This window comes from Pan paniscus, chromosome 1 (assembly GCF_029289425.2).
Source record: "Pan paniscus chromosome 1, NHGRI_mPanPan1-v2.0_pri, whole genome shotgun sequence".
NCBI classification, from domain to species: Eukaryota; Metazoa; Chordata; class Mammalia; order Primates; family Hominidae; genus Pan; species Pan paniscus.
This window is the reverse complement of record NC_073249.2, coordinates 13,840,769-13,863,768: the sequence shown is the minus strand read 5'-3', so window position 1 is coordinate 13,863,768 and position 23,000 is coordinate 13,840,769. Positions and strand designations below refer to the sequence as shown.

Below are 23,000 nucleotides of genomic sequence, written 5' to 3'. Positions count from 1 at the left end.
CCTACCTCTTTCCCGGATGGCCTCTTAGACGACCTTGGATTGGTTAAAGTTCTTTAGAACCCGCCTATACACTGTTCCTATTGGTCGCTGGATACAAACAACGACGCCATTTTCCCACCAGTTCTATGGAAACAGAAAGTTACGCCTCAAGGCTTTCTGGGAAATAAAGTCCAGCCTCTGGGGCCAACGCGCAAATCCTCGTCCGCGAGAACTGCAAGGCCCGCAATGCCCTGCGCCTGCGTGGACCGGGGCGGGGGCGGGGGGGAGGTGGAAGGGGCGGGGCAACAAAGCAGTAGGGAGGGGGCAACAACGCCTGCGCAGTGTGACCGGGATGGCGCATTTTCTTGCACCAAGTAATGCGGTGTCGCTGGCGGCTGAGGAGGGCGGAGAGTTCTGTAGTGAAATAGTGGGAGGGATTCATGTAGGCATCGGGAAGAGCCTAAGTCCACACTATAAAATAGGAAGTTGATGCGGGGTACAGTTACTCCCGGACCGGCGGCGTGAAAGTCGTGATATCATCGTTGAACTGTGAGCGGCAGTGGCGGCGGCTGGGGGGAACCCGGATGGGAAGAAGGGCGGGGGAGGCTGGGAGGCGGGGCAGAGGAAAGAAAGAAAGGAGAGTGAGGACCCGGATGCTGAACCGGATTGTGTATGAATTTTCCATCCCCTAGCTTTAAGCGAGGAGAGAGAGGAAGGGTTGGCCAAGTGGGGCGGAAGGGAGCATCTGAGCGAGGAGGAAGCAGAAACCTCACCGTTTCTTCCCCTCCGGACTCTGTGCTAGCACTGTAGACGTTTGCAGTTCTCTGCCCAGCCGCTGTGGAAAATCGGCCTCGAAGTGATTGAAATTCCCTGTTTATATCAGGCGGCTTCTTTCAGATCCATCGTCTTTCTCCCGGAGTATGAATGGAAGGATTCAGTATGCGCTTCACATTTGTATGTCTCTGTTTGGCCATTCTCAAACCAGGCCCTTCCCTTTGAAAAGTCGTTTGCATGGGATGTTCACTTCTTAGACGCAAGGTTGTGTGCCCTGGTTTCATCGTCTAACGCGTTAGAAGGCGCTTTCATTTCTTCATGGGTGTTGAGCGCCGACCACTGGGGTGGCCTCTGCCTTCGTAGACCTGCGCCTGGTGAGACGGACAGATGCTGAACAAAACGATGTGAAATTACCGCAGTGGCAGTGCCCCAGAGGAGAGTTCCACGGTGATAAGAGAATGTGAGGGAATTTGGCTTCTTTAGGGAGGGAAAGGAAGGGTTTCTGAGCAAGTGAGGATCGAGGTGAGAGCTGAAGGGCTAGCAGGAGTTAACTAAGGAAAGAGAAAAGGAAAGGACATTCCAGACAAAAAGACTAACTTCTCGGAAAGCCCTGTGGCGGAAGGGAGCTTTTCCAATATGAAGAACTGAGCCTGGAGAGATGGGATGAGGGGGAGTGTCGAACCTTTTAGGCTTTGTAAAGGAGTTTTGGTTTTCTCCCAATAGCAATGGGATATCTTCCAAGGAATCTCAATCCGAAGGGAGAGATGGCTCCGATTGGAATGTCATCCCTGGCTGAAGAGTAGAGGAAGCGAAAAAAAGAAGAGTTAAAGAGGCAAATGCAGGGAACCCGACGAGGAGGCTATTGCCGTAGTAGTTCACATGGTGAAAAGAATGGAGCGTTTGTAATTAATGATTATGGATTCACTCTTTGAACAAATTTCTGGCAGCTTTTTAGTTTTGAAAGTGAGAAGTTTCAGACTCTCACTGAGGTATTCTGTAGTTTTTTCACTCTAAAAGGAAACTAGTAGAGTTCATGTAACACACACTAATGCCTCTTTATATTTAACTTTAGTACGTGATAGCTGAAATTTCCAGCTGTGATAAATTGGGAAATCCTTTGATTTAAAAGAAAAACAAAGGCGGGTGAGGGTGAGAGTATATGCCACGGTGTGTAGAATCCTTTAGACTCTTAAGAAGACACAAGGCGGCTGGGCGTGGTGGCTCACGCTTGTAATCCCAGCACTTTGGGAGGCCGAGGCGGGCGGATCACGAGGTCAGGAGATCGAGACCATCCTGGCTAACACGGTGAAAGCCCGTCTCTACTAAAAATACAAAAAAATTAGCCGGGCAAGGTGGCGGGCGCCTGTAGTCCCAGCTACTCGGGAGGCTGAGGCAGGAGAATGGCGTGAACCCGGGAGGCGGAGTTTGCAGTGAGACGAGATCACGCCACTGCACTCCAGCCTGGGCGACAGAGTGAGACTCTGTTTCAAAAAAAAGACACAAGGCAAGTTTGTTGTCGATACCTAGAAAAATTGAAGTTCTTATGTTTTCATACCACTGAAAATGCTTGTATGTAAATATCCTCTGGGACAGGAAATTGACTTGTTAAGTGAGTATTCTTAAACATCTCTAAGTGAGCAAAGGAAATATTTTTTAAAGCATAATTAGTGTTTTAAGTTGAAAAATAACATCAACCACAAAGCTCTACGAATTGAAACAAAGATTAGCTCTGATTTCTATGCAACAGGGTACACCTGTTACAGGTCCTGACACAAAAGGGAATTCTGAAAGTGCATCTCATTGATTTTTAAGTTCGGTCAAATGTGTTTTGGAGGCTGTGAGAAAATACACAAACGTGATTCTTGCTCCCAACCTGTAGTTGAGAAAAGATAGGTACTAACATTTAAATAGAGAAGTATATGAGATGCTTTTTTAATTCTACTTTTAATGATGTTCGATAATAATCTTTTAGCTAAGCCATTATTCTTCCTGTTTTGCATCTTCTTTTCTTACTTCAATCCCTGATAATAAGGTAACGTGTCAGAGATCAAATAGTATAGGTAATAGGTTACCTAAATAGGTATTTGCGTAATAGGTTACCTAAATAGGTTTTTGCCTAATAGGTATGTTGATTATTTCGCTTACTTGATTCTTTATGAGCCTTTTTTTCCTTGCGACGTCTTTGGTATTAATTGTTAGTCAAGATGGATGTAGAAATTTTCCATATGGGATGTTTCTCTTTGAATTCATGTTGTTAAAATGATTTCTTTTGGTGGAGTGCTGATCTTTTTTATGATTGTTTCATATAGATAAGAACAGACTACAAAAAAATATGCCTTTCAATCCTGAAGAGTAACCTGAACTATACACTAGTTTTGTGCTTTAATTTTTATTTGTAATCTGCCTTCAATAAAGAGTTAAGCTAGTGGAATTTATGTCTTAGCTTGTTATAACACAAACATGAATATTTGTCTGCTTGGCATTAAAGGGTAAAGATATTCCATAGCTGGGGATCTTAATCTGAGGTACGTGTAAACATTCAGGGACTATATGATCTCTGAGAATTTGTATGTTGTAAGTCTTTGTGGCAGTGTATACATTTGTGTTGCAACTTATTAACACATACACCGGGCTTTTTTTTTTTTTAGAAGATTCATAGCTTTCATCATATTCTCAAAAGGTTTCTGTGACCCATGAGATGGTTTACAGTATGGGGAAGCATCAAAGCACTTGCACAGTTGATGGTTATATGTGTGTGTTATTATTTCAGCCACCCATTATCATGTGCCTACCAACTGCCTAACAGTGCATACATATGTAGAAGTTTTATTCTTTTCTCCTGTTGCCATATTACACGTCTCATTTCACAGCAGAAAAACAACTGCATGACAGAGACAATGTGGTTCAAACCATTTTACCCTTGTATTCGTTGACTGCTACAAAACAGGAACATTAAATACCTGATTGTCACCAAATTGGGTAGTCTCAGCACTTCTACACTCGTAATTGTGCTGGAAAAGTGGAATGCTAGCACTAATAATTAGATTTTGGTTTGGAGGGTTTTTTATTTGTTTATTCTTACTTGTATAAATTCATGGGGTGCAAGTGTAGTTTTTCACATGCATAGATTGCATTGTAGTGAAGTCAGGACTTTTAGGGTGTCCATCACCCATATAATCACGTTGTACCCATTAAGTAATCTTTCATCATCCACCTCCTTCCCACCTTCTCACCCTTTGGAATCTCCATTGTCTATCATTCCACCCTCCATGTCCATGTATACACATTATCTAGCTCCCATTTATAATTGAGAAGATGTACTATTTGTCTTTTATGTCTGACTTGTTACACTTAAGGTAAGGGCTGCATTTGCATCCATTTTGCTGCAAATGACATGATTTCATTTTGTTTTAATGGCTGAGTAATCATTCGTTGTATATATTCCACATTTTCTTTATTCAGTCATCTGCTGATGGACACTTAGGTTGATTCCATATCTTTACTATTGTGAATAGTGCTGTAATAAACACATAGTGCAAGATTTTGGAAATTTTACTTTTGTGGCACGTTGTTGGTATTTACTCAGGATCTTTGGATTTGCTTGGCTGCATGTATATGAATCAGTGTGTTTATTTACTGAGATATGTGCAAAAGTCTTGTCTTTGGTGGATTAATTTATAATATAAATCCACAAAAGTCAGATTCTGCTCCTAAGTATATTTTACATTTTTAAATTTAATGCCAGCAAGAAGTTACAGTACTAGAATTGCCTTACCCCTGAGAGTATCAATGATGAGATCATAGTATCAGGTGACTGGGCTATAAAAGATGACTTTTATTACTTAACATTATGAAGTTACTAGGGCAGATTCAGAAATCGAGGAACACTGGTGAAACCCCGTCGCTACTAAAATACAAAAATTAGCTGGGCATGGTGGTGGGCACCTGTAGTCCCAGCTACTCAGAAGGCTGAGTCAGGAGAATTGCTTAAGCCCAGGAGGCAGAGGTTGCAGTGAGCCGAGATCGTGCCACTGCACTCCAGCCTGGGCGACAGAGTGAGACTCCGTCTCAAAAAAAAAAAAAAAAAAAGGGAACACACCCTCACTGTTATAATAAATAACAGTAGCCCACACCCCCTTAGTTGTGATGTGGTGTGATACCATGTAAGCAACCTATTTCCAGTTCCCCTAACATTCTCAAGCAGCTGTATCAGAATCATACAAGATGCACATTTAAATTGAAGATTTCTAAGTCTCTGGCCCAGACTTAGAAAAAAAGGATCAGGCCGGGCACAGTAGCTAACGCCTGCAATTCCAGCACTTTGGGAGGCTGAGGCGGGTGGATCGCCTGAGGTCAGGAGTTTTGAGACCAGCCTGGCCAACATAGTGAAACCCCATCTCTACTAAAAATTCAAAAAATTAGCTGGGCGTGGTGGCAAGAACCTGTAATCCCTGCTATTCGGGAGGCTGAGGCAGGAGAATCACTTGAACCCGGGAGGTGGAGGTTGCAGTGAGCCAAGATCGCGCCACTGCACTCCAGCCTGGGCAACGAGCAAAACTCCGTCTCAAAAAAAAAAACAAAAGGACCTTTGAGCAATCAGAATAACACAAAGTACATGAACTCAACTTCATTTTCTTCATTCAAAAAAAAGTGGCCCTCACTCAAGCAAATATATTCTTGTGCTTTATCTTCTGGCATACTGAGGTAACTTTCTAAAGTGGTTTCCAATTCCAAAATCCAATGATGTGCAACTCATTGAACAGCCCTAACCACAAACTGCCATTAGATGCCATATTACATTTAGCCTTTTTGTTGTAGAAAAGTTGGTTAGAAGTGGGCTCAGGTTTCTAAAGACTAAATCATAGTCCCAAGAAGCAAAAGAAAGAGGATAAAAGTAATAAACTTCCCAAAATGTGCCAAAGATGCTGGAGCAGTTAGATTACTAATATGAGGACAAGTAATAATAGAAACAGATACAAAGAAATAAAGTAGAGATTCAACAGTACCGGGAGACCCTAGGAAGACCATGAGTGTTATTCTAGGAAATACTGAAATAAGACAGATTTCAGTATAAAGGGGAATATGTTTAATAAATATATGCATTTGAGTTAATGCGTATCTTAAATCAGAAATCTCTGAAATGGATTGATTGTAGAGAAACTACTAGGGGGACGAGGAGAATCCCTTTAAATTTTAAATACATAAAACATACTCATCTTAGTGCTCATTTAAAAAGGATATATTTACTAATTAGTGTAATCAGTTAAATACAGAGGTATCTTTCCAATTCTTTGGATGTGTTTTGACATTTGCCGTCAACAAATTAAGCCTTTTGTGGTTGATTAAAATAGGAAAAGCTTAATATAAGTTATGTGACTAAGAAAACAACTTAAAAACCAAGACAACACTTCGACCAATATAATCACTTGAATGAAGAATTTTCTAATTGCGATATAATTTACATACCACCCATTTAAAGTGTACATTTCAGCAGTTTTTAATGTATTCACAGGGCTGTGCAAGCATCACAATTTAATTTTATAACATTTTGATCCCTGCAAAAAGAAACCCTGTACTCATTAGCAATTAGTCCCTATTCCTAACCACTAATCTACTTTCTGTCTCTGTAGATTGGCTTATTCTGAACATTTCGTATAAATGGAATCATACAATATGTAGTCTCTTGAGATTGGCTTCTTTCACTTAACATGTTTTCAAGGCTTCATAGATGTAGAATCTTTCTTTGTTTTTTTGAGACTGGAGTCTCACTCTTTCGCCCAGGCTGGAGTGCAGTGGTGTGATCTCAGCTCACTGCAACCTCTGCCTCCCGGGTTCAAGCAATTCTCCTGCCTCGGCCTCCCAAGTAGCCGGAACTACAGGCGCACACCACCATGCTCGGCTAATTTTTGTAGTTTTAGTAGAGATGGTGTGAAGGCTGGTCTCGAACTCCTGACCTCGTGATCTACCCACCTCAGCTAATTTTTCGTATTTTTAGTAGAGACAAGGTTTTGCCATGTTGCCCAGGCTGGTCTCGAACTCCTGGGCTTAAGCCATCCGCCCGCCTCAGCCTCCCAAAGTGCTGGGATTACAGGCGTGAACTACCGTGCCCGGCAACAGAATCTTCTTTTTAAACCAGACTAGGTGTCTTTTCACAAACACCTTGAAATACAAATTCCTTTGCAGTTTGACACTGAAAGATGATTAGTTTCATGTGATCTTTATGTTTCTCCTTTTTGACAGATTAGCTTTGAAGTTTAAATCCAATGGAGAAGACTCAAGAAACAGTCCAAAGAATTCTTCTAGAACCCTATAAATACTTACTTCAGTTACCAGGTAATACTTCACTTACAGTCCATATAGGGTCATTTTCATGCAGTAGTGGTCGTTCAAATGTTAGCAAATAGAAAAGGTTAGACTTGCCGTTGAGATTTTCTATTTAAGGTGATGCATATGAGAAAAATGATAAATAGAACATTATAATTTTTTCTTTATTAAAAGGTAATTTTTGCCAAGTGCAGTGATACATACCTGTTGTCCCACCTACTTGGGAGGCTGAGGCAGGAGGATGGCTTGAGCCCAGGAGTTTAAAGCTGTAGTGCACAATGATCACACCTGTGAATAGCCACTACACTCCAGCTTGGGCAACATAGTGAGACCCCGTCTCTTAAAAAGAAATGTAATTTTTGAAGGCACCCTTTAAAACATATCCAATTATTTAACATATCTTGAAAAATAAAAATACTTAAAACATTTTGGTATCTCATTGGAGGTTGTATTCTTTACGGATATTATGCATTCAGATTCCCCACTGTTTAGATATTAGGGGAAGTTACGCAGATTTGTTTAACAGTAGAACACTTTATTTACCATCCATGTTCAAGTTTACCTTCTATGTCTGTATTTTCCAGTATCTCACACATACACTGCATTTCATATACTACTAGTTCCTTTGAGAGCCAAATAATAATGTGTCTAAAATCACAGTATTTGGAAACATAGCCCACTTTATTCCTGTATAAGGGTGTGCCACCTGGACATGGCTTCCTACCTCACGTGTAGGTGTGTGTTTTTGTTTTATTTTGCTTCTTTAAAAACTTGTCTGGAGGCTGGGCGTGGTGGCTCACGCCTGTAATCCCAGCACTTTTTGAGGCCAAGGCGGGCAGATCATGAGGTCAAGAGGTCAAGACCAGCCTGGCCAACATGGTAAAACCCCATCTCTACTAAAAACACAAAAATTAGCTGGGCATGGTGGCGCATGCCTGTAGTCCCAGCTACTCGGGAGGCTGAGGCAGGAGAATCACCTGAACCTGGGAGGCAGAGGTTGCAGTGAGCTGAGATTGCACCACTGCACTCCAGCCTAGCAACAGAATGAGACTCCGACTCAAAAAAAAAAAAAAGAAAAACTTGTCTGGAAATGATAACAAGCAAAAACTCATGAATATAATAAACGGGTTATTGTAATAAAAAATCATTTGTATTAGAATATTCTTTCTCATAGACATAATATAGGCCAGGTGTGGTGGCCCACACCTGTATTCCCAGCACTTTGGGAAGCCAAGGCAGGATTGCTTGAGACCAAAAGTTTGAGACCACCTTGGGCAACAAAACAAGTCCCCCTCTCTGTTTTAAACATTTTTTAAAAAAGAAGAAATAATATAAAAGTTGGTAAATTATTTGACAAGCATAAAAACCTGTTTAGCCATACTGTGACTAAACTCTAATGATGCTCTCAATTCAGTCTCAATAGACACTTTTAAATTTCCGTGCTAAAGTACACACCTTTCTTTATCAGCACTTCTCTGTGGTAATATGTGCATTTCTGTTCTTCATGAGCCTGGGAAGGATAAAAGCCAAAAGAATGCTTGCTCCTGTGCTACACCTTGGAAACCATAATTAGCGTCATTTTTATTTTGGCCGACCCTAATAGAGACTCGCCTGCTAATGTCAATGCATGAGAAGAATGAGGGAATGACAGAAATGGAGAATTCAAAGGGAAGGTTGCCCACTGTTTAAGAAAAAGCCAAGAGAGTGCTTTTGAGTGACATTTATCCAGCAGTTAGTAACTTATTTCAGTATCTCCCAGTGAGAAACATGGCACAGTTTCACTTTCACTCTACCCGGCTCTTACTGCCAGACATCCTTTGGAACACGCTCACAAACACTAGCTGGAACTGGGCTGGCATTAATACCAAGCCAGTTATCAGTGCTGACAAAAGTCTAACAAGCATCGCTTGAATGTCTCTTAGTCTGCTACTTACAAAGCAAGGACTGCCTACAGTTACATTTTAACCATAATGCTTACTTATGCTGTGACCACCTTCTATGACTTTTTTTTTTTAATTCTCATTACTTGGAAATAATGCTTTAAGACATTAGATAACATATTTAAAATTATCATTAGGTACCCCACCTTTTTATTCAAGTACGTTCTTGATCCATGATGGAATACAACCTCAAAAGATACTACTAAAGAAATATGACATTGCACTATGCACATAACACCCTTATTTTTTTACAGAGAGCTTCAGAGTTACTAAAGTAATTTAGAGGTGTTCCAGGTCATTTATACTGTTGTAATATTACTCTTGCTAATAAATAATAACAATGCTATCAGGATTTTCTGAAGTCAACCTGGCCAACATGGTGAAACCCTGTATCTACTAAAAATACAAATATTAGCCAAGTATGATAGCGCATGCCTGTAGTCCCAGCTGAGGCACGGGAATCACAGGAGCCTAGGAGGCAGAGGTTGCAGTGAGCCGAGATCACGCCACTGCACTCCAGCCTGGGCAACAGAGTGAGACCCTGTCTCAAAAAAAAAAAAAAAAGGATTTTCTGAAATTAGTAAAGAAAATTATTTTTATTTTTAGATTTCTCATACTTGCTGTCATCTTATGTTTATGTTTGTTTATTTGCCTTAGTGTGGGGCCCTAGATGAGGTGAAGGGTGGGATTAGGGAGAGATGAAGCTGGCAGTGGAGGAAGAAGGACTCCAAAAAGAGAGACAGTAATGTTTAGATCTTAAAGAGGAAGCAGTCATCTTTTAATTTTGAGAGATCTCTGTGATTAGCCTCAGTGTTAGAAATTATTTTGGAACTTAGCCAGGCGCAGTGGCTCACATCTGTACTCCCAGCACTTTGGGAGACCGAAGTGGGCAGATGGCTTAAGCCCAGGAGTTCAAGACCAGCCTGGGCAACATGGCAAAACCCTGTCTCTACTAAAAATACAAAAAATTAGCCAGGCATGTGATACGCCCTTGTAGTGCCAGCTTACCTGGGGGACTGAGGTGGGATGATTACCGGAACCTGGGAGGTCGAGGCTGCAGTAAGCCAAGATCACACCACTGCACCCCAGCCTGGGTGATTAAGGGAGACCCCGTCTCAGAAAAAAAAAAGGGGGGGAACTTAAAAGCATCAGGCTAAACACTAGCATGTCATCAGAGGGGAAAAAAATATTAAAACTGTAGTACCTCAAAAATAAGCCATATATTGTACTGTTTTCTATATAACATTCAAAAGTAAAATGAAAAATGAAATTTCACATTGAGACTCTGTTTTTCATCTTCAAAAAAATGTGTTTAAGTGATATAGGCCAGGTGCAGTGGCTGACTTATTATCCCAGCACTTTGGGAGGCCAAGTGGGACAGATTGCTTTTGAGCCCAGGGGTTTGAGACCAGCCTGGGCAACAGGGCGAAACCCTGCCTCTACAAAAAATAAATAAATAAAAATAAAATTAGCCAGGCATGGTGGCTTGTTCTTGTAGTCCCAGCTACTCAGGGGACTTGAGCCTAGGAGGTCAAGGCTGCAGTAAGCCGTGATTGTGCCACTGCACTCCAGCCTGGGTGACAGAGCAAGACCCTGTCTCAAAAATAATAATAATAGGCCGGGCGTGGTGGGTCACACCTGTAATCCCAGCACTTCGAGAGGCCGAAGCATGTGGATGACTTGAGGTCAGGAGTTCAAGACCAGCCTGGCCAACATGGGGAAACCCTGTCTCTATTAAAAGTACAAAAAATTGGCCGGGCGCGGTAGCTCACGCATGTAATCCCTACACTTTGGGAGGCTGAGGTGGGTGGATCACCTGAGGTCAGGAATTCAAGACCAGCCTGGCCAACATGATGAAACCCTGTCTCTACTAAAAATACAAAAAATTAGCTGGATTTAGTGGCGCACGACTGTAATCCCAGCTACTCAGGAGGCTGAGGCAGGAGAATCACTTGAACCTAGGAGGTGGAAGTTGCAGTGAGCCAAGATCGTGACACTGTACCCCAGCCTGGGCAACAAGAGCAAAACTCGATCTCAGAAAAAAAATACAAAAAATTAGCTAGGCGTAGTGACGCACACCTGTAATCCCAGCTACTCGGGAGGCTGAGACAGGAGAATCCCTTGAACCCAGGAGGCGAAGGTTGTGGTGAGCCGAGCCGAGATCGTGCCATTGCTTTCCAGCCTAGGTGACAGAGCAAGACTTCATCTCCACAAACAAACAAACAAACAAAAAAACCCATAATCCCAGCATTTTGGGAGGCCAACACGGGTGAATTACCTGAGGTCAGGAGTTTGACACCAGCCTGGCCAACATAGTGAAACCCTGTCTCTACTAAAAATACAAAAATTAGCCAGGTGTGGTGGCAGGCGCCTATAATCCCAGCTACTTGGGAGGCTGAGGCAGGAGAATCGCTTGAACCCAGGGGGCGGAGGTTGCAGTGAGCCGAGATCACGCCATTGCACTCTAGCCTGGGTGACGAGCGAAATTCCATCTCCAAAAAAAAAAAAGAAAACAGTATTTTAGTTTTAACTTTTTATGTAACCATTTTCCTGAAACCTTATCTAAAATTAGGATGTTACCATGCATTCATTTAGCAGAAAACTTATAGAACATTTTTACTAAGTGAACTGGCCATGGTTTTTATCTATCATTCCTTTGTATATGACTACAATGACTTCTAGTGGTAACTTCTATCCAAAGACCTATCTTAAATTAGCCAGGCATGGTGGCACATGCGTGTAATCCCAGCTACTCAGGAGGCTGAGGCAGGAGAATAGCTTGATCTTGGGAGGCGGAGGTTGCAAGTGAGCCGAGATCACGCCGCTGCAATCCAGCCTGGGCAACAGAATGAGACTCCGTCTCAAAAACAAAAAACAAAAAGACCTATCTTGAGCTTTCCGTGTAAGAAAAAGATGATACTGTTGGGCGAGGTGACTCAACGTCTGTAATTTCAGCAATTTGGGAGGCTGTAGCGGCCGGATTGCTTGAGCCCAGGAGTTTGAGACCAGCTTGGGCAACATGGGAAGACACTGTCTCTACAAAAACAAAAATTAACCGGGTGTGGTCGCTTGCACCTATAGTGCCAGCTACTCGGGAGGCTGAGGTGGAAGGATCACTTGAGCCCAAGAGGTGGAGGCTGCAGTGAGCTGTGAACACACCACTGCACTCCAGCCTGGGTGACAGAGTGAGACCCTGTCTCAAAAAAAAAAGCAAGAAAGAAAAAAAGAAGATACTGAAAAATGGATGTCCCTAGTCAAAATAATGAGATTAGCTTTTGACTAAACTCAGGATATTAAAAGGGAATACTTCAGTGCATGATGATCTTGTTTTTGAAAGGAAAGAAGCAGAGCTTCCCCATCTCTAAAACCTTAATTCAAAGGAGAAATAGATAATTTCAAGAGGTATTTTTATGAGGTAATAGTAAAATATATTTTATTAACAGTACCTATAGTTATGTAAAATAGGTAGTGCCAATTAACTGACACTAAACTAGCTTCTTGGCCTGGCGCAGTGGCTCACGCCTGTAATCCAAACACTTTGGGAGGCCGATGCAGGTGTATCGCTTGGGCTCAGGAATTCAAGGCCAGCCTGGGCAACATATTAAAACCCCCTTTCTACAAAATATACAAAAATTAGCCAGGCATGGTGTGTGCCTGTAGTCCCAGATACTCAGGAGTCTGAGGCACGAGAATCATGTGAACCCAGGAGGTGGAGTTTGCAGTGAGCCGAGATCACGCCGCTGCACTCCAGCCTGGGCAACAGAGCAAAACTCTGTCTCAAATAATTAATAAATAAACTAGCTTCCTTTTCAAAAAAAGAAATAAATTAGGTCCTAAGTCCTAAAAGCCCATCCTACTCTAAAATTGTTTATTCAAGTTCAGATGAAAAGAGTGGACTAGTAGGCAACTGAAGTGCTTTAGAGTCTCCTGTGCCTGCCCTAATTTGAGAAGGTTGTGCACTTTATGATCCAGATTTCGGAGTGGTTGAGAATGAGTTATTGAGCAGTGCAAGGCAAGCTCTGCAGTAGGTAATGGATTGATGAGGCTGGATTTAGCAAGTCTGATCAATTTAAAGGAAGTTTCTGAATGTGTTTTTTGTAGTTAAAATACTCATAATTAAAACACTTATCACATTGTCACATTTTATTTTTAAATTGCAGGTAAACAAGTGAGAACCAAACTTTCACAGGCATTTAATCATTGGCTGAAAGTTCCAGAGGACAAGCTACAGGTATTAGGCAACTCTAATCTCATTAATCCCCAAGAAATTAATAGCTGTCACATAAATATATTCCTAGTTCTTGATTGAATTTAGTCCTCATGCAAGATATTATTTTATATTGAGGTTGCTAAATATTTATTAGTTGTGAAAATTAACACACCTGAGACTTTCATAATCTGTTAATTAAACTAAGTTTTGAATAGTTCAAAAAGTGAAATTTTCAATTCTTTTTAATTAGATTATTATTGAAGTGACAGAAATGTTGCATAATGCCAGTTTACTCATCGATGATATTGAAGACAACTCAAAACTCCGACGTGGCTTTCCAGTGGCCCACAGCATCTATGGAATCCCATCTGTCATCAATTCTGCCAATTACGTGTATTTCCTTGGCTTGGAGAAAGTCTTAACCCTTGATCACCCAGATGCAGTGAAGCTTTTTACCCGCCAGCTTTTGGAACTCCATCAGGGACAAGGCCTAGATATTTACTGGAGGGATAATTACACTTGTCCCACTGAAGAAGAATATAAAGCTATGGTGCTGCAGAAAACAGGTGGACTGTTTGGATTAGCAGTAGGTCTCATGCAGTTGTTCTCTGATTACAAAGAAGATTTAAAACCGCTACTTAATACACTTGGGCTCTTCTTCCAAATTAGGGATGATTATGCTAATCTACACTCCAAAGAATATAGTGAAAACAAAAGTTTTTGTGAAGATCTGACAGAGGGAAAGTTCTCATTTCCTACTATTCATGCTATTTGGTCGAGGCCTGAAAGCACCCAGGTGCAGAATATCTTGCGCCAGAGAACAGAAAACATAGATATAAAAAAATACTGTGTACATTATCTTGAGGATGTAGGTTCTTTTGAATACACTCGTAATACCCTTAAAGAGCTTGAAGCTAAAGCCTATAAACAGATTGATGCACGTGGTGGGAACCCTGAGCTAGTAGCCTTAGTAAAACACTTAAGTAAGATGTTCAAAGAAGAAAATGAATAATGTTAAGCCATTCTTGATTGGACCTCATAGCTTATTTTAGTTAATCTTTTTTTTGTCTTTTAGCCTTACCACCTTTTAAAAAATTTGTTGTTCTCCAGAAACAGTAAATAGGTGAGTAGGGGTGGTGCAAGTGAATTCGTTTTCATTTAGAAGCCCCTCTGTACAGATAATCAAAATTCAAAGTTGAGAGAATCAAAAGCAGCCACAGTTATGTAGGTCTGATTTGAATGTCATAATTGCAGTGACAGGACATTGCCACCAACTCTATCCTACTACCATCAATGTTGTGTTTATTCCGTCAATAAAAAAGACTTGCTTCCAGGAATTTTTATCCATACACTTTCTAACTGTACTATCTGGGCAGTTCCAAGCCAGTTTCTTTTAGCTAGCTGGACCAAAGACCACAAATCTCTTTTTTTCCTAAACGCTGCTGTAAAGAATATCTCACTTTTCCCCCCGGAAACACCCTCACTGAAGTCTTCTATGAAAAGGCTGATAATGGGCTGGGCGCGGTGGCTCACGCCTGTAATCCCAGCACTTTGGGAGGCCGAGGCGGGCGGATCACGAGGTCAGGAGATCAAGACCATCCTGACTAACACGGTGAAACCCTGTCTCTACTAAAAATACAAAAAATTAGCTGGGCGTGGTGGTGGGCGCCTGTAGTCCCAGCTACTCGGGAGGCTGAGGCAGGAGAATGGTGTGAACCCAGGAGGCGGAGCTTGCAGTGAGCCGAGATAGTGCCTCTGCACTCCAGCCTGGGTGACAGAGCAAGACTCCGTCTCAAAAAAAAAAAAAGGCCGATAATGATAAACAGTAAGCACTCTGGTCCTTTTTCTTACGTTTTCCTTTTTTCCTATCTCTCCACCCCACAAGTTTTGCTTTTTAACCAAGGTGTCTCTGCTTGATGAAATTCACATGCTAGTCTAAATCTTTTTTTCTCCCTTGTAACATTTATGTGTCCCAAACTGGTTAGTATATGGGTACAGCATTCCCTTTCCAATTGGGAAGCAGAAAAAGAGAGTATGGGATATTTTAGAAGGGAGCCTTTGAACCTTTTTATATTTCCCCATCATTGATAGTGACAATCTTAAAAGGGTTGTTTTCTTACCTTAAGTACAAAAGCATGGAAAAATGCCCTTTTCCTTCCCACCCACATCACCACCCCGACTTGAAGACAGTAGGTGCTTGAATGGAAAGTGAGTAGGAATCTTTAATCGCCCTGATTAAAGGAAAGTGTTAGCCTGAGAGGGCCTGACTAAAAAGTAACCAAAGGCTTAATATCAAACACTAATTAGCTTTTTAGTGCCTTAACCCTGACCTTGTTACCAGTTTTCTATAATTTCTAGACCCAAGCCACTGAAGTCATCTGTGGCCCAAGAGGTAGGACAAAAAAAAAAAAGCTGATTTCAATATTTGATTTGTTGACATCCCAAAATGAAAGTTTATGTTTCCCTTAGAAACATGTTTTGCTTGGTTGGTTCTATAGTATGTTACTTAGGATCTATTTACCATATATTTGTATGAGAGATCCTCACCCAAGCATTCAACCTAAATCTTTGAAAAGTTGGGTGCTGTCTTTAGTAACTTTTAAAATAGTTTAAATCTCCCATTTTAATAGTGATAAGGAAACCTGTTAAAATCATGGTTATTGATGTTATAGTATGGAAAGTTGAACTTTATGAACCCATACTTTTAAAAAACATTTTTAAAAATCTAACACTGACTATAGAAACAAATTAAAATGTCTACCTTTAAGTACAAAAATTGCTTAAGTAGATTTGTTCCTTGCCTATCAAATTAATTTTGGCCTGGTGTTCTTCATTATTCATTTGTTAATTTTATCTTGCCTTTGTCAATAACAGAAATGTTTGTCATTGAATTGGGAATTTTTTTTTTTTTGAGACGGAGTTTCACTCTTGTTGCCCAGGCTGGAGTGCAATGGCGTGATCTCAGCTCACTGCAACCTCCACCTCCCGGGTTCAAGCGATTCTCCTGCCTCAGCCTCCTAAGTAGCTGGGATTACAGATGCCTGCCACGTTGCCTGGCTAATTTTTTTTTTTTTTTTTTTAAGTAGAGATGGGGTTTCACCATGTTGGCCAGGCTGGTGTCGAACTTCTGACCTCAGGTGATCCAGCTGCCTCGGCCTCCCAAAGTACTGGGATTACAGGCATGAGCCACCGCACCCAGCCAAATTGGGGACTTTTAACAGTCATTTTACCTGTAGAATAATCAAAACTCTTCACTTGATCTGTAGTCATAGCTATTAACACAGAAAAATGAATGCCAGTTATGTTGCCATAAACCACCTTCTGAACTCAGCAAGATCTTAAAACCATCAACTGTTCTCTGTTCACTCTGTGAACTTCTTTCTACTTTACTTCCTTCTCTACCTCACCTGTACTCTAGTCACTCACTTCAATGACACTTAAAGAGCATTCACTCTCAGATCACTTTTCTCCTTTCCTTGCCCATTCTTATCTTGCCAACTCCCAGTCCTGGATAAATCCAAACATCCACGTTCTTTGTGCATCCGTGTTGCTCAGTGCTGCTGGGGAACATTTTCAGAACTGCTGTTGGAACCATTGTGAGTTTACACATTCCAGCCTCTGCAACGCCTTTATTTTCCATCTAATCTTTCCTAGCAGAGATTTCTATTTGTTTTGTTTTGGTTTGAGACAGAGTCTCGCTCTGTCTGGCAGGCTGGGGTGCAGTGTCACGATCTCAGCTCACTGCAACCTCCGCCTCCTGGGCTCAGGCAATTCTCCTGCATCAGCCTCCCGAGTAGCTCGGATTACAAGCGTGTGCCACCACGCTCAGCTAATTTTTGTATTTTTAGTAGAGACGGGGTTTCACCATGTTGGCCAGGCTGGTCTCAAACTCCTGACCTCAGGTAATCCTCCCGCCTCTGCCTCCCAAAATGCTGGGATTACAGGCGTGAGCCACCATGCCCGGTGGCAGAGATGTCTTATTAAAGATCCCCTTCTTCTCTTCTTCCTCTCTTCTCCCACTAAATAGAACCTCTCCTAACTTTCCTTCCCTCTACTTTCAGGTCTGCTATTTTCAAGAAGAGTTTGACCTGCCCTAGGTTCTCATGTGCTTGAATTTCCCCCTGTCTATTGAGGGCCTTGTCCCATTCCATCTTCCCTTCTAGATATCTCTCATCTAGATAATCTCAAGATCTATCCATTGATTCTTTTTTAATCAGTGTACTGAGAGGAAGAAAGAGGGCAAGGAAATACATACTTATGAAGTATCTTACCGGGTACTAGATACTTTACGTGTTTTCCTCAAGCATTTACTGAGGAATGCCAGGGCCTTGAATACAGATCAAAGTACCTGGCTCTGCTGGGCGCAGTGGCTCACGCCTGTAATCCCAGCAGTTTGGGAGGCCAAGGTGGGTGGATCACTTGAAGTCAGGAGTTCAAGACTGGCCTGACCAACATGGTGAAATCCCATCACTGCTAAGAAAATACAACATTAGCCGGGCGTGGTGGCACACGCCTGTAATCCTAGCTACTTGGGGGGCTGAGGCAGGAGATTTGCTTGAACCCGGGGGGCATAGGTTGCAATGAGCCAAGATCGCACCACTGCACTCCAGCCTGGGCAACAAGAGCAAAACTCCATCTCAAAAAAAAAGAAAAAAGTACCTGACTCCTTCTGTACGTGCTGCCTTTCATTCTCTATGCACACTTGAATGTGTTTAAAAGTTTGAAAAGCACTGGTTAGGCCAGGCGCGGTGGCTCACACCTGTAATCCCAGCACTTTGGGAGGTCGAGGCAGGTGGATCACGAGGTCAGGAGATGGAGACATCCTGGCTAACACGGTGAAACCCCATCTCTACTAAAACTACAAAAAATTGGCTGGGTGTGCTGGCGGGTGCCTGTAGTCCCAGCTACTCGGGAGGCTAAGGCAGAAGAATGGCATGAACCTGGGAGTCGACATCTCGTTACTGCACTCCAGTCTGGGTGACAGAGGGAGACTCCCATCTCCAAAAAAAAAAAAAGAAAAGCACCGATTTATTCTAATAATAGCTTCCTTTCTATAATATCTCTCTACTATTCCATCTGTATCACAATTATGTTGTAGTGGCTGATATTCACTATTTGAAATACAGTCCCAGCACTTTGGGAGGCCGAGGTCAGGGGTTCAAGGACCAGCCTGGCCAGCATGGTGAAACCGCGTCTCTACTAAAAATAGGAAAATTAGCCAGGCGTGGTGGCACACGCCTGTAATCCCACTTACTCGCGAGGCTAAGGCAGGAGAATCGCTTGAACCCAGGAGGTGGAGGTTGCAGTGAGCTGAGATCACACCACTGCACTCCAGCCTGGGAACACAGTGAGACTCCATCTCAAAAAAACACAAAAAACTACAGGAAAAGGCTCATGATAATGGAACCTACAATAATGTGAATTTAAATATAATGCAGTTGGCATTTGGCTACCCATACCCACATTTGGTTAACTGAAGACTCACTGTAGTCATTTCATTAATCTTATAATATTTATCTTACTGAATATTTGGACCTTACAGTGTTACTAGACTTTGTACTGGTTGGTAAAGAATAAGTGTAATAAGCAATATTAGTAATATAAATTTCAGTGTATATAGTTCAAGTTAATTATTAGAATGCTTAATGACCACTGATTAATGAGAGAGATCTGGGTAACATCTGCCTTGTCATACATATTCTTTACAAAGTATGCTTTAGGAGAATGACCAGTTTATTATTGAATTATATTTATCACTGTACATAAAGAAAGAAATATACACTCAGAGATCTCAGAGTTGCTATAATAAGTAATGGAAGATATTTGGACCTCAGTGGGTGAGGTAGTACTAATGGTAAGCTGTAAAAGTAGTTTGTAAATCTCACCAAAACTTGTAAGTCACTTAAGAAAAACTAAAATGAGAATAGTTAAACATTTGTAGACTAAGAACATTTTCAAGAGATTTCGTATTTTTGTTTTATTTTTGAGATGGAGTCTTGCTCTGTCGCCCAGGCTGGAGTGCAGTGGTGTGATCTCGGCTCACTGCAACTTCCACCTGCTGGGTGCAAGCTATTCTCCTACCTCAACCTCCTGAGTAACTGGGATTACAGGTGCTCACCGCCATGCCCAGCTAATTTTTTGTATTTTTAGTTGAGACAGTTTCACCATGTTGGCCGGGTTGGTCTTGAACTCCTGACCTCAAGTGATCCACCCACCTCAGCCTCCCCAAGTGCTGGGATTAAAGGCATGAGCCACTGGGCCTGGCCAGGAGATTTAGTTTTAAATGATATTCTAACAGATATCAATACTTTATGAGAAAGAAATGGTTTATGTATTAAAGCTGACAGATTTAGTCAGTTAGCCATACTAAGTTAAAGAAATTGAAAATGAAGCAGATTATTGAACAAAAATTGTCATTTGAAACAAAACAAAGTAGCAATTTAAACAGACTAATAATTTTTTTTTTTTTTTTTTTTTTGAGACAGTCTCTGTCACCCAGGCTGGAGTGCAGTCGCATGATCTCGGCTGACTGCAACCTCCACCTCCTGGGTTCAAGCGATTCTCATGCCTCAGTCTCCCAAGTAGCTGGGGACTACAGGCGTGTGCCAACATGCCCGACTAATTTTTTTGTATTTTTAGTAGAGACAGGATTTCACCATGTGGGCCAGGCTGGTCTGCAACTCCCGACCACAGGTGATTTGCCCACCTCGGCCTCCCAAAGTGCTGGGATTACAGGCGTGAGCCACTGTGCCCAGCCTCTTAATAGATTTTCTAATAAGTTTTTATGAAAATGCATTTATGGTTTGATAAATGTGAAAGTATAATAATTTTTTAAGTTTAATTTATTGAACCCTGAAACTTAGACAACTAAGGTTTGAAAAACTCCGTGAATTGAAATTGAACCAGCTGGGCATGGTGGCTCATGCCTGTAATCCCAGCACTCTGGGAGGCCGAGGCGGGCGGATCTGGAGGTCAGGAGTTCGAGACCAGCCTAACCAATATGGTGAAACCCCATCTCTACTAAAAATACAAAAATTAGCCGGGCATAGTGGTGCGTGCCTGTAGTCCCAGCTACTCAGGAGGCTGAGGCAGAAGAATCGCGTGAACCCAGGAGGCAGAGGTGGCACTGAGCCAAGATTGCACCACTGCACTCTAGCTGGGCAAGAGAGCAATACTCCGTCTCAAAAAAAAAAAGAGTGAATCAAAATAAAATGTAGCATTTAAGCCGGGCACAGTGGCTCATGCCTGTAATCCCAGGACTTTGGGAGGCCGAGGCAGGTGGATCAGTTGAGGTGGGGAGTTCAAGACCAGCCTGGCCAACATGGTGAAACCCCGTCTCTACTAAAAATACAAAAATTAGCCAGGCATGGTGGTTCACGCCTGTAATCCCAGCTACTTGGGAGGCTGAGACACAAGAATCGCTTGAACCTGGGAGGCGGAGGTTGCAGTGAGCCAAGATCATGCCACTGCACTCCAGGCTGGGTGACAGAGCGAGACTCCGTCTCAAAAAAAAAAAAAAAAAAGCCAACAAAAAATGGCCAGACGCGGTGTCTCACGCCTGTAATCCCAGCACTTTGGGAGGCCGAGGCAGGTGGATCACCTGAGGTCAGGAATTCGAGACCAGCCTGACTAACATGGAGAAACCCCACCTCTACTAAAAATACAAAATTAGCCGGGCGTGGTGGTGCCTGCCCTGTAATCCCAGCTACTCGGAGGCTGAGGCAGGAGAATCGCTCAAACCCAGGAGGCAGAGGTTGGGGTAAGCTGAGATCTTGCCATTGCACTCCAGCCTGGGCAACAAGAGCGAAACTCTGTCTCAAAAAAAATAGTAAAAATTAGACCGGGTGCGGTGGCTCACGCTTGTAACCCCAGCACTTTGGGAGGCCGAGGCGGGCGGATCATGAGGTCAGGAGATCGGGACCATCCTGTCTAACACGGTGAAACCCCGTCTCTACTAAAAATACAAAAAATTAGCTGGGCGTGGTGGTGGGCGCTTGTAGTCCCAGCTACTTGGGAGGCTGAGGCAGGAGAATGGCGTGAACCCGGGAGGCAAAGCGTGCAGTGAGCCAAGATGGCGCCGCTGCACTCCAGCGTGGGCGACAAAGCAAGACTCCGCTTCAAAAAAAAAAAAAAAAAAGTAAATTAAAATAAATTAAATAAATTAAAATAAAATAAATTAAAATAAAAAAATAATTAAAATAAATTAAAATAAAATTGTAGCATTGTATAAATGAGTTAGCACTAAAGATAAAATATATACAATTTAAGACAGTATTATAACGATTAAGAAAAAATCTGAATATAAATTCTGATAGTTCAGAGGAAGGCAAGAGAGGATCCAGCACCGTGAGAATGTCATTAATATTGGGAGAAATTCTCAATTTATTGAGACTGAAAGTCACCTATGAGTATCAATTTAATGAGGAAGTTGGAAGAATTTGATGCAGTTTCCTGTGTCACATCATGGCTCCAATAGGAATATATTATTTAGCTAGTGACTGCTGCAACAAACCAAAGATCACACCAGTAATTCCCAGCTGGCTTGGAATGTCATAGCATATATGGACAATTAATGTTTCCTGACTTACTGGATCTGTTCTTTCAGCCCATCTTGCACACAACTGCCAGATTAATATTACTGCTTTTTATGTTGAATACCTCTGTTCAAAAATCCTTTGTAGGACAAACACCTTAGCTTCACTGTCAAAGCTCTCTATAATCTGCTTCCCGTCTTATCTCCCATCATTCCTTAATAGCGTTTACTTCACCTAGCCCTATCTATTCATTCTTAACTAAAGATATCCAGCCGGGTGCAGTGGCTCAAGCCTGTAATCCCAGCATTTTGGGAGGCCGAGGCAGAAAGATCGCTGGAGGCCAGGAGTTCAAGACCAACCTAGGCAACATGAAGAAACCTCATCTCCACAAAAAATAGACATAAAAAAATTAGCCAGTTGCTCCTGCATGTCCCTGTCAGGTGAATCCCTTGAAGTCAGGAGTTCAAGACCACCATGGCCAACATGGCGAAACCCCATCTCTACTAAAGATACAATAATTAGCCGAGTGTGGTGGCGCATGCGTGTAGTCCCAGCTACTCAGGAGACTGAGGCAGGAGAATCCCTTGAACCCAGGAGGTGGAGGTTGCAGTGAGCCAAGATGGCGCCACTGCACTCCAGCCTGGGCAACGGAGCGAGAGACTGTCTCAAAAAAAAAAAAAAAAAAAAGATATCCTACAAGTTCTCACATTCATGCCTGTATTCATCATATGTCTGACATGTTTCCCTAGCCACTCATTAAATTTGCTGTATCTCTAACTTAAAGTTGTAATTTCTTGCTGAAGACCTCTCCAAATCAAAATGTCTATAATAAATAACAATGTAACTAAAAGAAACAAACCAATCCCCTTCACCCAGATAGAAAACGAGTAAGAGAATGGCCTTAGCTAAGTATTTCGTAGAGACCTTACAAAGCAAAACTTAAATATGGCCTTTGGTTAACTAATGGCCTTTCAAAGGCTATGACTGACTTAATACAAGGTCTTTTTGTTATGCCTTACAGACCAATTGCACTCTGCTGGTGAGACGCTGACTTCATAGTAAGGCAGCTGGAAAACATCTCTTTAACATGGATTCATGGCAGGATTTTTCCAATTCAAATAATGTACCACGTCCTTTAAAAGAAAAACAATATTCTTGGACCTCTACTGTTGACCTAGTTTTTTTGTTTTACTAAATATATACTTAATATATAAAAGGTATACTTAATGCATAAAAAGG

At 42.0% G+C, this 23,000-nt stretch overlaps 2 protein-coding genes across 3 annotated transcripts in view; both read left to right on the top strand.

Annotated features, from left to right (window-relative positions):
• The first annotated feature begins 320 nt into the window (after positions 1-320).
• Positions 321-14,564, top strand: GGPS1 (geranylgeranyl diphosphate synthase 1). 2 transcript variants are annotated; one of them, XM_003824499.6, is made up of 4 exons: positions 321-528; positions 6,994-7,086; positions 13,178-13,248; positions 13,478-14,564. In XM_003824499.6, the coding sequence occupies exons 2-4, from the start codon at positions 7,017-7,019 to the stop codon at positions 14,237-14,239; spliced, it is 903 nt and encodes a 300-aa protein (XP_003824547.1). In that variant the 5' UTR covers positions 321-528; positions 6,994-7,016; the 3' UTR covers positions 14,240-14,564. The 2 variants fall into 2 exon arrangements, with proteins under 2 accessions (XP_003824547.1, XP_008976443.1); XM_008978195.6 differs by lacking the exon at positions 6,994-7,086 and having other exon boundaries at positions 331-528.
• The window catches only part of TBCE (tubulin folding cofactor E), a 127,598-nt gene continuing 111,591 nt past the window's right edge, over positions 6,994-23,000 (top strand). The window contains exon 1 of the mRNA XM_063595552.1: positions 6,994-7,086. The gene's annotated coding sequence lies outside the window, so the exon portion shown is untranslated. The remainder of the gene's footprint in view (positions 7,087-23,000) is intronic.